Below are 14440 nucleotides of genomic sequence, written 5' to 3'. Positions count from 1 at the left end.
CCCATCCTGGGGTACGAGGACCTCCTGCTATGCTGCCACCTCCTCCAGGAGAGCAGTTAGGCAACTCATCGGAAAAGCGAGGGGCACAGTACCCCGCTGCCCAATTCTCTCGTCTGGCCTGCTCACCAGCAGCGCTGTGGGGAGCCCTTCTGTTGGCCATGATTCACAGCCTTTGCAAGGCTGCCTGCGCGCTATTTAAACAGGCCGCCAGGTGGCCATTGATCCCTGCAGTCATTGCACTCCAGCCGCCGCCCGCCCACTCCCGCTGTCCTCGGGAGCCGCTTTTCACACTGGGCGGGCCTTAATTGGCCGACCCACGTAAAATGGAGGCGTGGAGCTGATCGCGGGCGGTGATCGGCTCCACGCCCGCCTGCGCCCACTCTCAAATGGCCCGCCCGACAGGGAGAAAATTCTCCCCTAGGAAACTCAGCTTTCCCTCAGGAGCCTCCTTTAAACTGTCCTGCCTGACCTTGGCCCTTCCCCCTGGAGGGGTACAGTTCTCTTAGCTGCAGTTGGTGTCTTAGCTCATGGTCATCCCAGGACTTTGAGATCTGCTCCACTGTTCTCCCGTTATGTGATTGGCCCAGTTGGAATTTTGGGCTGTGTGTGTGTGTGTGTGTGTGCAGGTTTAGATACTGTTATACTTGCCTTTGTTTGTGCCAGCTACATTACATTGTGAGGCTACTGCACTGGACAACAAAAACTTGCATTAACATAATGCATTTAATGCAGTAGAATGCCCTAAGGCGCTTCACGGGAATGTTAAGAAACTAAATTTGACCTCGATCCACATTAGGAGATATTAGGTCAAGTGAACATAAGCTTGGTCAAAGGGGTAGGTTTTATGAAGTATCTTAGAAGAGAGAGAGGAAGAGAGATGGAGAGGTTTAGGGAGGGAATTCCAGAGCTTAGGGACCCAGCAGCAGAAAGCACGGCGGCCATTTTCGGAGAAACAGCAGGTGAACAAAAGTCCAAAAATTGATCAAGTGAAGAATTTGGCTGCAGCACCAACGAATCTGCCTCTTCCATTTCCAATAGTGCTGTGGGAGCTCTTGCATCCACTTTAGGTAAACAAGATGAGCAGCTGATCCAAAAGACAACGCCTGCATTAATGCAGCACCCCCTCAGCACCATCCTGAAACAGCAACATACAGTAGCTTCAAGTCCACTGTGGATCTTGAACTCTCAGTTACTGAGTTTAGGGTGAAGTCTGCTGCAGTGAGCTGAGCTGAGCTGAGCTGAGACTCATCCACAGATGCTGCCAATCTGCTCTATGTTTTCAACTTTTTCTCCCTTCCACAAGGCTGAATTACCTATGAACCCATTGGAGCAGGTTAGGACCATGATCACCCTTGTGCTCACTGACCTACATTGGCCTCCAGTCCAGAAACACCTTAATTATAAAATTCTCAATCAATTCCCTCCATGGTTTTGCTCCCAGCCCGAAACCCCAACCACCCCTCCACCCGGACTCTGCGGCTCCTCCAATTCTTGCCTTTTGTGCATTCACAATTTTCTTTCCTCTATCATTGTCGGCCATGCCTTCAGCAGGGGGCGGTGATGGTGTAGTGGTATTGTCACTGGACTAGGAATCCAGGGTAATTCTCTGGGGACCTGGATTCAAATCCCACCACAGCAAATGGTGGAATTTGAATTCAATAAAAACTAATGGAATTAAAAGAATTAAAACTATTGTCAACTGTTGTAAAAACCCATCTGGTTCACTAATACCCTTTTGCATAATTTGCAGTCCTTATCTGCCCTACGTGTGACTCCAGACCTACAGCAATGACTCTTAAATGCCCTGTGAACAAGGGCAATTAGGAATGGGCAATAAATGCTGGCCTAGCCAGCGATGCATGAATATATAAAAAAAGCTGTCTGGGACCCTAAGCTCTGGAACTTCCTCCTTGTGGCTTGATAGAACCATTACAGCCCTGTTGCAGGAGAGACTGGAGCAAAGGAGACAGATACCAGTCCCAAGCTAAAGAAAACCCCAAACTCCAGTGGAATGGAAGAGGGGAAAGTCCAAAGAAGACCTTCTAGTCAAAGGAAGGACAGGAACCTGGGAAAAGGCCCTGTTAATGAAGTTGTGTGGGAGGCAGAGAGAAAGGCTCCAAGCTTCAGGTTTAAAGAGACAAAAGCTTCAGAAAGCAGATTTAAAGCAAGAACAGTTTGCAAGAGGCAAGAGGGCCCAAAGAGACAACTGAAGGTCTGTAACTCTTTGCTATGGGCATGTGAAGCAGTGGTGTAATGTTAACGCTGAGTTGGTGAGTGAGTGTGCATGGAAGACAGCTTGAATACATGTGGTGACCCAGGGAAGAGGATCATCAGAAGGATGAGAGTTCGAAACCCTGGGGATGAACCCTTGTAGAAGGCATCTGAGAGAAAGCATCAGTTTGGGAGGAGATTCCAAGCGGAGGCCTTGGAGAGTGGAGATTGGAAATCCTCGAGTAAAGAATGGAGTGCAGTGAGGCAGGTTGGCTCACAGTGTGACAAGTGTCTGGGGAGAGCTGATGAGGGATCCATAGCATCTGTTTGAGGTGGCATCTGTCACTTGGTTTCAGTGTGTGGTGTGTCCGACCACAGGATGCGATAGGTTTACATGGGCTGTGTACTTACTGAGGAGATTAGAGTATAAGATAGCTTTTGTAACTTGTGTTATCCTTACAAATCTGTATACACCTGTAAAGGTATAGTTGTAGGTGAAGGAGTATTGTAATATAGTTCATATTTCTTGTTTAATAAATGTTTTATTCTTTTGTTAAAAGTTCATCAACTGACTCCGGTGCCTCTGTTCAGTAGCCACTCTCCATGTATCTAAACAAACAAATAAAAGTTAGGATCTATCAAGCTGGGTTCCACTCTGGGATCAGGCTTGTCCAGGGGTAACCTCAGCTGTGGATCATAACACGTTACTTTTCAGAAAGGAATGTCTTGGCCAATCTTCATCCTTCAGCCATCACAATCAAAATAGATTCATTGGTTCACCTGCTGTTAGATTGTAAATCTGTAGTTTAGACGATTATTCTGATTTCTTGTTTAAATTCTGCAGGGTGAAGGTGGGGTGGTCTGCTCAGTCAATAGTCAAGATATTGAACAGAGTTATCAGCTGAATCCCCAAGGATCCCTACAATTTACTGCTCGCCGCTTTAAATACACACTGGACTTTTCAGGTACAATGTTATAGCTATAAATCAGGTGTCAAATTCAGCATCACAGCAGGAGGCCATTCAGCCTATTGTGCCTCTTTGAAAGAACTATCTAATTAGTCAACACCCCACTCTTTCACTAAAGCCCGTTCTTCTCCTAAAGAAAATTATATATTTTTTTTTTGCTTTCAAGTATTCATCCTTTTAAAAATTACCTGTGAATCCTGTTTCCACCACCCTTTAAGGCAGTGTGCTTCATCTCCCCCTCTGGTTTAGCCAATTATCTTCAATCTGTGTTCTCTCATTGACCCTTCTGTCAATGGAAACAGTTTTACTTTATTTTACCCTTTCAAAACCCTTCATGATCTTCAACACCTCTATTAAGTCTCCCCTTAACCTTCTCTGCTCTATACAGAACAATCCCAGCTTCTCCAGTCTTTTATATGGTGGCTAATGTTTCATGTAACTGAGTGTTCCTGTCAAGTAATGTAACAGAATGGGACATCGTTAGCTTAACAAACCAAATATGGGTATAGCCCCAACACTGACAGTAGTTTCAGGCGTCCGCACAGGCAAAGTTAAAGGCAGAAATCCAGAACTTTCTGTCAGTGATACTGTAAGAGCAGAAGACGTAAGAGCAGAAGTAGGCCATTCAGCCCATCGAGTCTGCTCCGCCATTCAATGGCTGATCTGATAATCTTGAACCCCACTTTCCTGCCTTTTCCCCATAACCCTTGATTCCCTGACTGATTAAAAATCTGTCTATCTCAGTCTTGAATATACCTAATGACCCAGCCTCTACAGCCCCCTGTGGTAAAGAATTCCACAGATTGACTACCCTCTGAGAGAAGAAATTCCTCCTCATCTCTGTTTTAAATGGGTGACCCCTTACTCTGAGATTATGCCCTCTGGTCGAGACTCTCCCACAAGAGGAAACGATCTCTCAGCATCTACCCTGTGAAGCCCCCTAAGAATCTTATATGTTCCAATAGGGTCGCCTCTCATTCTTCTAAACTCCAATGAGCACAAGCCCAACCTACTCAACCTCTCCTCATAAGAAAATCCCTCCATACCTGGGATCAATCTAGTGAACCTTCTCTGGACTGCCTCCAATGCTAGTATATCTTTCCTTAGATAAGGGGGCCAAAACTGTTCGCAGTAGTCTAGGTGTGGTCTAACCAGTGCCATTTATACTTTTAGTGAGACTTCTCTATTTTTATACTCCATTCCCTTTGAAATAAAGGCCAACATTCCATTTGCCTGCCCAATTATCTGCTAAAATTGTATGTTAGCTTTTTGGGATTCATGCACAAGGACTCCCAAATCCTTGTGACTGCAGCTTTCTGCAGTCTTTCTCCATTTAAATAATATTCAGCTCCTCTATTCTCCCTGCCAAAGTGCATAACCTCACATTTTCCCACATTATATTCCATCTACCAAGTTTTTGCCCACTCACTTAACCTGTCAACATCCCACTGTAGACTCTGTGTCGTCCTCACCACTTGCTTTCCCACCTATTTTTGGGTCTCCACAAACTTGGTGATAGTACATTCACTTCCCTCATCTAAGTCATTAATATATATTGTAAATAATTGTGGCCCCAGCACTAATCCATGTGGCACTCCACTAGTTACACGTTGCCATCTTGAAAATGCCCCCCTTATCCCAACTCTCTGTCTTCTATTAGTTAGTCAATCCTCTATCCATGCTAATATACTATCCCCAACACCATGGGCTCTTATCTTATTAAGCAGCCTTATGTGTGGCACCTCATCAAACATATTTTGGAAATCCAAATATATTACATTTACTGATTCCCCTTTATCTATCCTGTTGATACCTCCTCAAAGAATACTAATAAATTTGTCAGACATGATTTCCCCTTCATGAAGCCATGCTGCCTCTGCTTGATTAGATTATGTATTTCTAAATGCTCTGCTATTACATTCTTTATAATAGACTCTAACATTTTTCCAATGACAGATGTTAAGCTAACTGGCCTATAGTTACCGGTTTTTTGTCTCCATCTATTTTTGAATAAGGGTGTTACATTGACAGTTTTCCTATCCTCTGGGACTTTTCCAGAATCTAAGGATTCTTGGAAGATTACTACCAATGTATCCACTATCTCTGTAGCGACTTCCTTTAATATCCTAGGATGCAACCCATCAGGTCCAGGGGGCTTATTGGTCTTTAGCCCCATTAGTTTCCCTAGTATTTTTTCTCTAGTGATAGTTATTGTATCTATTTCCTCCCCTTTTGTCCCTTGATTATTTAGCATTTTTTGGAAAGCTATTACTGTCTTCTACCGTGAAGAATGATGCAAAGTGTTTATTCAACTCCTCTGCCATTTCCCCGGGTTCCGCATTATTATTTCCCCAGCCTCATTCTCTAAGGGGTCTATATTCACTTTGGCCTCTCTCTTCTACTTTATATTTTTAAGAAGCTCTTACTGTCAGTTTTTATATTACTTGCTAGTTTACCCTCAAAGTTTATTTTCTCCCTCTTTATTAGTTTTTTGGTCACCTTTTGTTGCTTTTTAAAACTTTCCCAATCCTCTGGCTTACCACTAATCTTTGTCACATTGTATGTTTTTTCTTTCAATTTGATACTATCCTTAACTTCCTTGGTTAACCATGATTGGTTTATCCCCTTATTTAAATCTTTCTTCCTCAGTGGCATATATCATTGTTGTGAGTCAAGAACTATTTTCTTAAACGTCTGCCATTGTTCATCAACCGTCTTTTCTGCTAAAATCCTTTCCCAGTCCACTCCAGCCCAACTCTGTCCTCATTCGTTTGTAATTACCCTTATTTAAGTTTAGCACAGTTGTTTCTGACCCAAGTTTCTCACTCTCAAAACTGAATGCTAAATTCTACCATATTGTGGTCACTGTTTCCTAGGAGGATACACTTTAGTCTGAGATCATGTATTAAGCCTGCCCCATTACACAATACCAGATCCAAAATAGCCTGATCCCTGATTGGATCCACAACATATTGTCCTAGGAAACTGTCCTGAATACACTCTAAGTTCTTGCTCGTGGCTACCTCTGCCAATTTAATTTCCCCCATCTACATGGAGATTAGAGTTGCCCATGATTAATGTACTGCCTTTTTTACATTCCATCATTATCTCCTGATTTATTCGCTGTCCTACAGTATAGCTACTGTTAAGGGGCCTAGAGACTACTCCCACCAGTGTCTTCTTCTCCTTGTTATTTCTTACCTCCACCCATATGGATTCTACATCTGCTGATCCAAGATCCTTTCTTGCTATTGTACTTATTCCATCTTGTACAAACAAAGCTACCCCACCACCCCTTCCTTCCTGCCTGTCCTTTCCAAAAGCCACATACCCCTTAATATTTAGTTCCTAGGTTTGATCTCCTTGTAACCATGTCTCCGTAATGGCTATAAGATCATACCCATTAACTCTATTTGTGCTGTTAATTCATTTATTTTGTTTTGAATGCTACGTGCATTTAAGTAAAGAGCCATTAATTTTGCCTTTTTACCATTTTTTCCCCCTTTGACCCTATTTGCTGCTGTTTTTTTATGTTTGTACACTCTGTCCCTTCCTGTCACACTCTGGGTATCAATAGCTAAATAGCTGCCCTGCAATGCCGCCATATCCTTTTGCTTTGTAAGCCTACATATCCCCTCTCCAGAATCCTCCCCCTCTCTATTTACTTTAAAGTCCTCCCTACAGCCCTGGTTATTTGATTCACCAGGACACTGGTGGTTCAAGTGAAGCCCGTCCCACTGGAACAGCTCCCTTCTACCCCAGTACTGGTGCCAGTGCCCCATGAACCGAAACCCATTTCTCCCACACCAATCTCTGAGCCATGCATTTAACTCCTTGACTTTATTTACCCTATGCCAGTTTACCCGTGGCTCAGGTAGTAATCCCGAGATTATTACCTTGGAAATTCTGCTTTATAATTTACCTCCAGTTAAAATTCTTTCAGCAGAGCCTCCTTTCTAGTCCCATCAATGTCGTTGGTACCAATGTGGACAATGACAACTGGATTCCCCCCTCCCCCTCACTCCAAGTTCCTCTCCAGCCCTGTGGAGATGTCCTTAACCCTGGCACTGGGCAGGCAACACAGCCTTCGGGACTCACGCTCACGGCTGCAGAGAACATTATCTATCTCTCTAATTATACTGTCCCCTACCACCACTACGTTCCTATTTCCTCCCCCCACTTGAATGGCTCCCTGTACCATGGTACCATGGTCAGTTCGCTCATCCTCCCTGCAGTCCCCACTCTTGTCCACACAGCTTGAAAGAACCTCGTAATGTTGGACAGTTGCAGGGGCCGAGGCTCCTCGAATGCTACCCCCTGGGTCCCCACACCTGCTTCACCTGCAGCCACACCCTCCTGTCCCTGATCACAGACTAAATTTGAATTACCTAATCTGAGGGATGTGACAGCCTCCTGGAGCAAAGTGTCCAGGTAACTTTCCCCCTCCGTGATGTGACGCAATGTCTGCAGCTCGGACTCCAGCTCCTCAACTCGGATCCCAAGTTCCTCGAGCTGCAAACACTTACTACAGATGTGTTCACGCTGGGTCACCTTGGTGTCCAGCAGCTCCCACATGCTGCAGCAGCAACACAACACCCGTCCTGCCATCGCTATCGTATTTTATTTAATTTATTAATTACTCTAGTATCCCTGAAGACTCTCCCGCTCTTTACACTTTATTGTAATTATTTTTTTTACACCAGTATCGATCTTATACTTAACAAGCTATTTCTATGAAAGAGAGAAAAAGACTAGAGACCTAATCACAAACCAAAGACCTTACTTTTACTTGAAGGACTAGAAATGTTCACCAATCTTACTCACCAATCAGCTGCTTTCCCTGCACCCATGTCACACGGTTCATGATGTCATTTCCCACTCTACCACAGGGTGCAATGTTGAAGTACTTCCAGATAGAAATCAATTAGAAATCACTGAATTGATATGAATTTTCACTTTTTGCACTATTCACCTCACTTTTACAACCCTGAAAAGGTTACACCTTGCCAAATGAGGTGTAACTGGATTCTGAATGGCATAGTGCTAATTACTGATGAATAACCTCTCTGGCCTTGGATAACGAATCTTATATTTGTGGAATGCCAAATTTCTCCATTCAATGACAAACATTCCAACAATTAAAAAAAAAAGTTTTCGTCCTTGGGTTTTCATGCTCTACTTTAATCCCATGTGTATGCCCCAAACTTTATTTTATTTTCTGTAAAATTATAAGGAACTGCTTGTTATTTCCTGGTTGGCTGTGCGAATTCTTCAATGTGATTGGCTGCTTAGCCTGCTCGATGACATCACCATTGATGGATGGCAGAATGAAGTTAACACCGAGAAAGGGAAATTCATCCCACAGAGCCGGTGAGATCTCTCAGTGCAGCTTTCCTAATGGTGAACAGTGAGCGCAATCATTTCACCACTTACCGCAAAGTTCATAAAAGTTACATCAGAGAAACAGGTCATTCAGCTCAGCCAATTTGTATAAGTGTATAACTTTCACATGAACAGATAAGCCCTGATCATTGTGTTTGAATTTTTGCAGCCATGAGACAAACCAATCTTTCAATTGGCACCAAGAGAGCTGTCAAGCGTTTGGTAACTCCTAGCCTCCGGGGAGCAAGCGGGTAAGTGTGTGGAGTACGTGTTAATACTGCACACAACTGGAGCATCAACAATGAATTTTGGTGTGAACTATAATTAGTCTAAGCTACACTTTCATTGATATACAATTTACTGCTCTCATTGAGTACTGATTGATGGAGCAAATAATCAATGTAGAATAACAGACAGGGCAGAGGGAGGTGCTTGAGGGAGTCATAGTAACTGAGATTCCAATGATGAGGGAGTTTATACCAGACACTGTAGCTCAGTGGGAATTATTTTACTATCCAGTAACTCTTGTCACATTTCCTCTAAAATGCACCCTGTGCTTAGCACCTCATCACACAATAAACCCTGTTCTTAACTGAAGCTGTTCCAACCAAGGCAGTAGAGTAGTTTAACCAGTGCAGTCCACATAGCTATAATTGTGGGAGTGTTGGAGCTAAACTGCCTTGCCCACAATTAGCGCTGGATTTAAAGGGGGACTCTCCAGTCTCTGATACCAGATCCCAGAGCATTTAAGTATTTAAGCCTGCGGTGCCTCTCAGCATTCTTCCCTGAGATCCAGACACCTGGACTTTGCACCTCATGGTGTGGGAACTCAGGTCACACCCGTCGCAAGATTCACGAGGAGCACCAACATTTGAACTAAAGAGGGAGGAATCAGCCTGAGGAGCCGAGGAGAAAGCTGGACATCTTGGAGATGAGGGGCTCCTCAAAAAGGGAAGGAAGCCACAGATACCCTGAGGGAATAGAGCTGAATGAACTTTTTTTTTCCAATTCTTTCATGGGATGTGGGTATCACTGGCGAGACCAGCATTTATTGCCCATCCCTAATTGTTCTCAAGAAGGTGGTGGTGAGCTGCCTTCTTGAACCGCTGCAGTCCATGTGGTGTAGGTACACCCACAGTGCTGTTAGGGAGGGAGTTCCAGGATTCTGATCCAGCGACAGTGAAGGAACGCCGATATATTTCCAAGTCAGGATGGTGAGTGGCTTGGTGGGGAACTTGCAGGTGGTGGTGTTCCCATGTTTCTGCTACCCTTGTCCTTCTAGATGGTAGAGGTCGAGGGTTTGGAAGGTGCCAGCGAAGGAGCTTTGCTGAGTCACTGCGGTGCCTCTTGTAGTTAGTACACACTGCTGCCACATGATTCACTGGTGGAAGGATTGAATGTTTAACACGGTGAATAGGGTGCCAATCAAGCAGGCTGCTTTGTCCTGGATGGTATCGAACTTCTTGAGTGTTGTTGGAGCTGCACTCATCCAGTCAAGTGGAAAGTGTTCCATTACACTCCTGACTTGTGCCTTATAGATGGTGGACAGGCTTTGGGGAGTCAGGAGATAAGTTACTCACCACAGAATTATCAGCCTCTGACCTGCTCTTGCACAGTATTTATATGGCTAGTCCAGTTTCAATTTCTGGTCAACGGAAGCCCCTAAGATGTTGATTTTTATTTTCTTTATTCATTCACAGGATGTGGGCATCGCTGGCAAACCCAGCATTTGTTCCCATCCCTAATTGCCCTTGAACTAAGTGGCTTTCTCAGCCATTTCAGAGGGCAGTTAAGAGTCAACCATATTGCTCTGGGTCTGGAGTCACATGTAGGCCAGACCAGGTACGGATGACAGATTTCCTTCCCTAAAGGACATTCGTGAACTAGATGGGTTTTTACGAAAATCGATGATAGTTTCACAGTCACCATCATTGATATGAGCTTAGCTTTATATTCCAGATTTTTTATTAACTGAATTCAAGTTTCACTAGCTGCTGTGTCGCCAGAGCATTAGCCTGGGTCTCTGGATTACTAGTCCAGCGACATTACCACTACACCACCATCTCCCCACCTGATAGTGGGGGATTCAGTGATGGTAATGGCATTGAATGTCAAGGGGCAATGGTTAGATTCTCTTGTTGGAGATGGTCATTGCCTGGCACTTTTATGGCACGAATGTTATTTGCCACTTGTCAGCCCAAGCCTGGATATTGTCCAGGTCTTGCTGCATTTGGACATGGACTGCTTCAGTATCTGAGGAGCCGTGAACGGTGCTGAACATTGTGCAATCATCATCTGACTTTATGATGGAAGGAAGGTCATTGATGAAGCAGCTGAAGATGGTTGGGCCGAGGACACTACCCTGAGGAACTCCTGCAGTGATGTCCTGGAGCTGAGATGACTGACCTCCAACAACCACAGCCATCTTCCTTTGCGCTAGGTATGACTCCAACCAGCGGAGAGTTCTCCCCTTTATTCCCATTGACTCCGGTTTTGCTAGGGCTCCTTGATGCCACACTCGGGTCAAATGCGGCCTTGATGTCAAGGGCAGTCACTCTCACCTCACCTCTGGAGTTCAGCTCTTTCATCCATGTTTGGACCGAGGCTGTAATGAGGACAGGAGCTGAGTGGCCCTGGCCGAACCCAAACTGATAATTGGTTAGGTTATTACTGTGTAAGTCGTGCTTGATAGCACTGTCGACAGCACAGTCCATCACTTTACTGATGATCAAGAGTAGACTGATGGGGCGGTAATTGGCTGGGTTGGATTTGTCCTGCTGTTTGTGTACAGGACAAACCTGGGCAATTTTCCACATTGCTGGGTAGATCCCAGTGTTGTAGCTGTACTGAAACAGCTTGGCTAGTGGCGCAGCCAGTTCTGGAGCACAAGTCTTCAGTACTATTGCCAAGGATGTTGTCAGGGCCCAAAGCTATTGCAGTATCCAGTGCCTACAGCCGTTTCTTGATATCACGTGGAGTAAATCGAATTGGTTGGAGACTGGCATCTGTGATGCTGGGGAGCTCCGGAGGAGGCTGAGATGGATCATCCACTCGGCACTTCTGGCTGAATATGGTTGCAAATGCTTCAGCCTTGTCTTTCGCACTGATGTGCTGGGCACCCCCATCGGTGAGGATGGAGACAGGAAGTGCTGGGAAAACTCAACAGGTCTGGCAGCATCTGTGGAGAGAGAAACAGAATTAACATTTCAAGACCAATTTTCGGCTCCTCTTCAGAACTGATGGTGGGGAGGTGGGCATGTGAGTATGTGGAATTAGGTGCCGAGCTGTGACGCTTTTCCAGGCATTTCTGTTGTGAGGGGCAGGTTCAATGAACCTTCTGGTATTCTTCTGCCTGTTGATTGTATGTTTACACCCAGTGTCAAGCTGCGTTTTTGAACAGATTTCTGTACTTTCTTGATTCTGTGAAATTACAGGTGTCATTTCTGTTGCTGTATAAAAACAGTTTGATGCGTGAATTATGCAAGTTAGAATTCAAGACATCAGAGAAAACATTTCTTATTCTAACATTAAAAGGAAATAAGAAAGGGAGTTCTGAAGGAGAGTCATATTGGACTCGAATTGTTAACTCTGTTTCTTTCTCCACAGTTGCCGTCAGATCTGAGTTTTTCCAGCACACACTGTTTTTATTTCAGATCTCAAGCAGCTGCAGTATTTTGCTTTTATTGAGGGTCGGGATATTTGTGGATGAGGCAGGTGAAGAGAAAGCAATCTAAGAGGCAAGAAGGTGAATGCTGTCAAATAATGCTACAAAGGCACACGAACAGGAGGCAGCCATTCAGCTTCTTGTGCATTTTAAGTGATGGCAATTCTATTACTCCCATTTGGGAATACCCAATAGAAATACACAATTTACCTCACTGGGCTAACTGCCAGCACTGCAGGGCACTTAAGCTTCTAGAACCAAGACATCCCCATTGCCTTTAACTGCAGAACTGATTCAGTTTCATATAATAACATATCACAGTCCTGGTCTGTCGAGCAGGCAGTCCCTTTAAGAAGATGTTCCAATATTTTTCAGTGCTAACTGAGATACAATATCTACCTTGGTGTTGCCCATGTGCCATTCTCAACTCTTGAGGCAGAAAATTGTGGACTTGAGTCACATTCTGTCGACCTTAGCACATCATCAAGGTTGACACTCCACTGTAGGTATTGAGGGGATGCTGCACTGTCTGAGGTGCTGTCTTTTGGATGTGATGTTGAACTGATCTGTAGCTCTCAGGTGGACATAAAAAATCCCAGGGATCAAAGAGGAGCAGGAGAGTTATCAAGGTGTCCTGGCCAGTGTTTGTCCCTCAACCAAGATCACAAAAACGGATTATCTGATCATTATCACATTGCTGTTTGTGGGATCTTGCTGTGTATAAATTGGCCACCACATTTCCTACATTACAACAGTGACTACACTTCAAAAGTACTCTGTTTATCGTAAAGCACTCTGGGACATCCTGAGGTGCCAAATAAATGCAAGTTTTTTAAAATTGTTTCATTCTATTTCACAGAAGCGCTGCAAACAAAGGATTGTGGCAGTTCATGGATGACGATGGGTTGTGGAAGGAGTACTCACAGGTTGGTTAGGCTTTCTATTCAAACTACAGCTGTAGAATAAGCTCCACTCGATCTTCAAGTGTTCAAAGTGGACACTAATACATAAAATATAAGTTGCATTGCCCAGCGCTGACACTTTTCCATTCATAAAGACACAATTCTGGAGGTGAAAATTAAGGGACGTTCTGATATAATCCCCATTGGAGGTGCTTTATTTCACATGACAAGTTAAACGGAGGCCTCATCTGCCTGAAGATCCCATGGCCAACATCTGAATAAGAGCAGGGGAGTACTCCCCAGTGTCCTGGCATTTATGCCTCAATCAACATCACTAAAACTGATTACCTGCTTATCACTTAGTGGGATCTTGCTGTGCATAAATTAGCTGCCGTGTTTACCACAGTGACTGCACTTCAAAAGCTCTTCACTATCTGTAAAGTGTTTTTTGGGATGTCTGGTGGTCGTGAAAGGAGCTATAGAAATGCAATACTTTCTTTCAATCTTTTGACAACTTCCATGAAGGGGCCAAACCAGAAACATCACCTGCTCATCCTGACTTTTCCAGGTCCTAACTGACCTGCTGTGTATTTCTAGTGCATTTGTTTTTATTTCAGGTATCTAATGTTTGCAGGAGAACATGAGAAATAGGAGTAGGCCATTCGGCCCCTCAAGCCTACTCCACCATTCAATAAGATCATGACTGATCTGTTGTGGCCTTAACTCCACTTTCCTGCCTGTCCCTCACAACCCTCAACTTCCTTGTTGATCAAAAATGAGCAGGAACGTGGGGAATGCTACCCTCTGGTGGGAGAAGAGGGAATCCTGCAACAAAAAGGCAGCATCATAGAATTTAAGCTCAGTTGCTTAAGCATGAACCCAGGAGAAAATGTCTCACACAAATCACAGAAAATCACAGTACAGAAGGCGGCCATTCAGCCCATCACACCTGTGCCAGCTCTTTGGAAGTGTGCCTGGTGATGCTTAGTCCTCCATCCCTGCTTTTTGTCCATAACCCGATGAGTTCCTCATCCTCAAGCACCTGTCTTACACTCTCAAAATTATTTATGGAATCAGCTTCCACCACCTTTTCAGGTCAAGCGTTCCAGAACCTGAAAACTCTGAGTGAAAACATTCCCCATCTCCCTCTAGACCCCTGCTTACTGACCCTCTCATCAGAGGGTATCATTTTTCTCTATTTACTCCAAACCTCTCGTTATTTTGAAAATCTCTATTGGGTAACTGCTTAACTCCCTCCATTCCAAGAAGAACATTCCTAATTTTTCCAACCTCTCCTCATGGCTGAAGTTCCT

General features: G+C 44.4%; 1 protein-coding gene across 3 annotated transcripts in view; it reads left to right on the top strand.

Moving 5' to 3' along the window:
• Nucleotides 1-14440, top strand: part of LOC144696406 (putative E3 ubiquitin-protein ligase DTX2) — a 40603-nt gene that overhangs the window by 21379 nt on the left and 4784 nt on the right. For all 3 annotated transcript variants that reach the window (XM_078567653.1, XM_078567654.1, XM_078567655.1), the window contains exons 7-9: nucleotides 3056-3176; nucleotides 8731-8812; nucleotides 13085-13151. In XM_078567653.1, coding sequence (XP_078423779.1) covers nucleotides 3056-3176; nucleotides 8731-8812; nucleotides 13085-13151 — 270 coding nt within the window. The remainder of the gene's footprint in view (nucleotides 1-3055; nucleotides 3177-8730; nucleotides 8813-13084; nucleotides 13152-14440) is intronic.

Source organism: Cetorhinus maximus, chromosome 22, assembly GCF_964194155.1.
Source record: "Cetorhinus maximus chromosome 22, sCetMax3.hap1.1, whole genome shotgun sequence".
Taxonomy (NCBI): domain Eukaryota; kingdom Metazoa; phylum Chordata; class Chondrichthyes; order Lamniformes; family Cetorhinidae; genus Cetorhinus; species Cetorhinus maximus.
The sequence above is the reverse complement of the archived record's forward strand: the minus strand, read 5'-3'. Positions and strand labels throughout refer to the sequence as shown.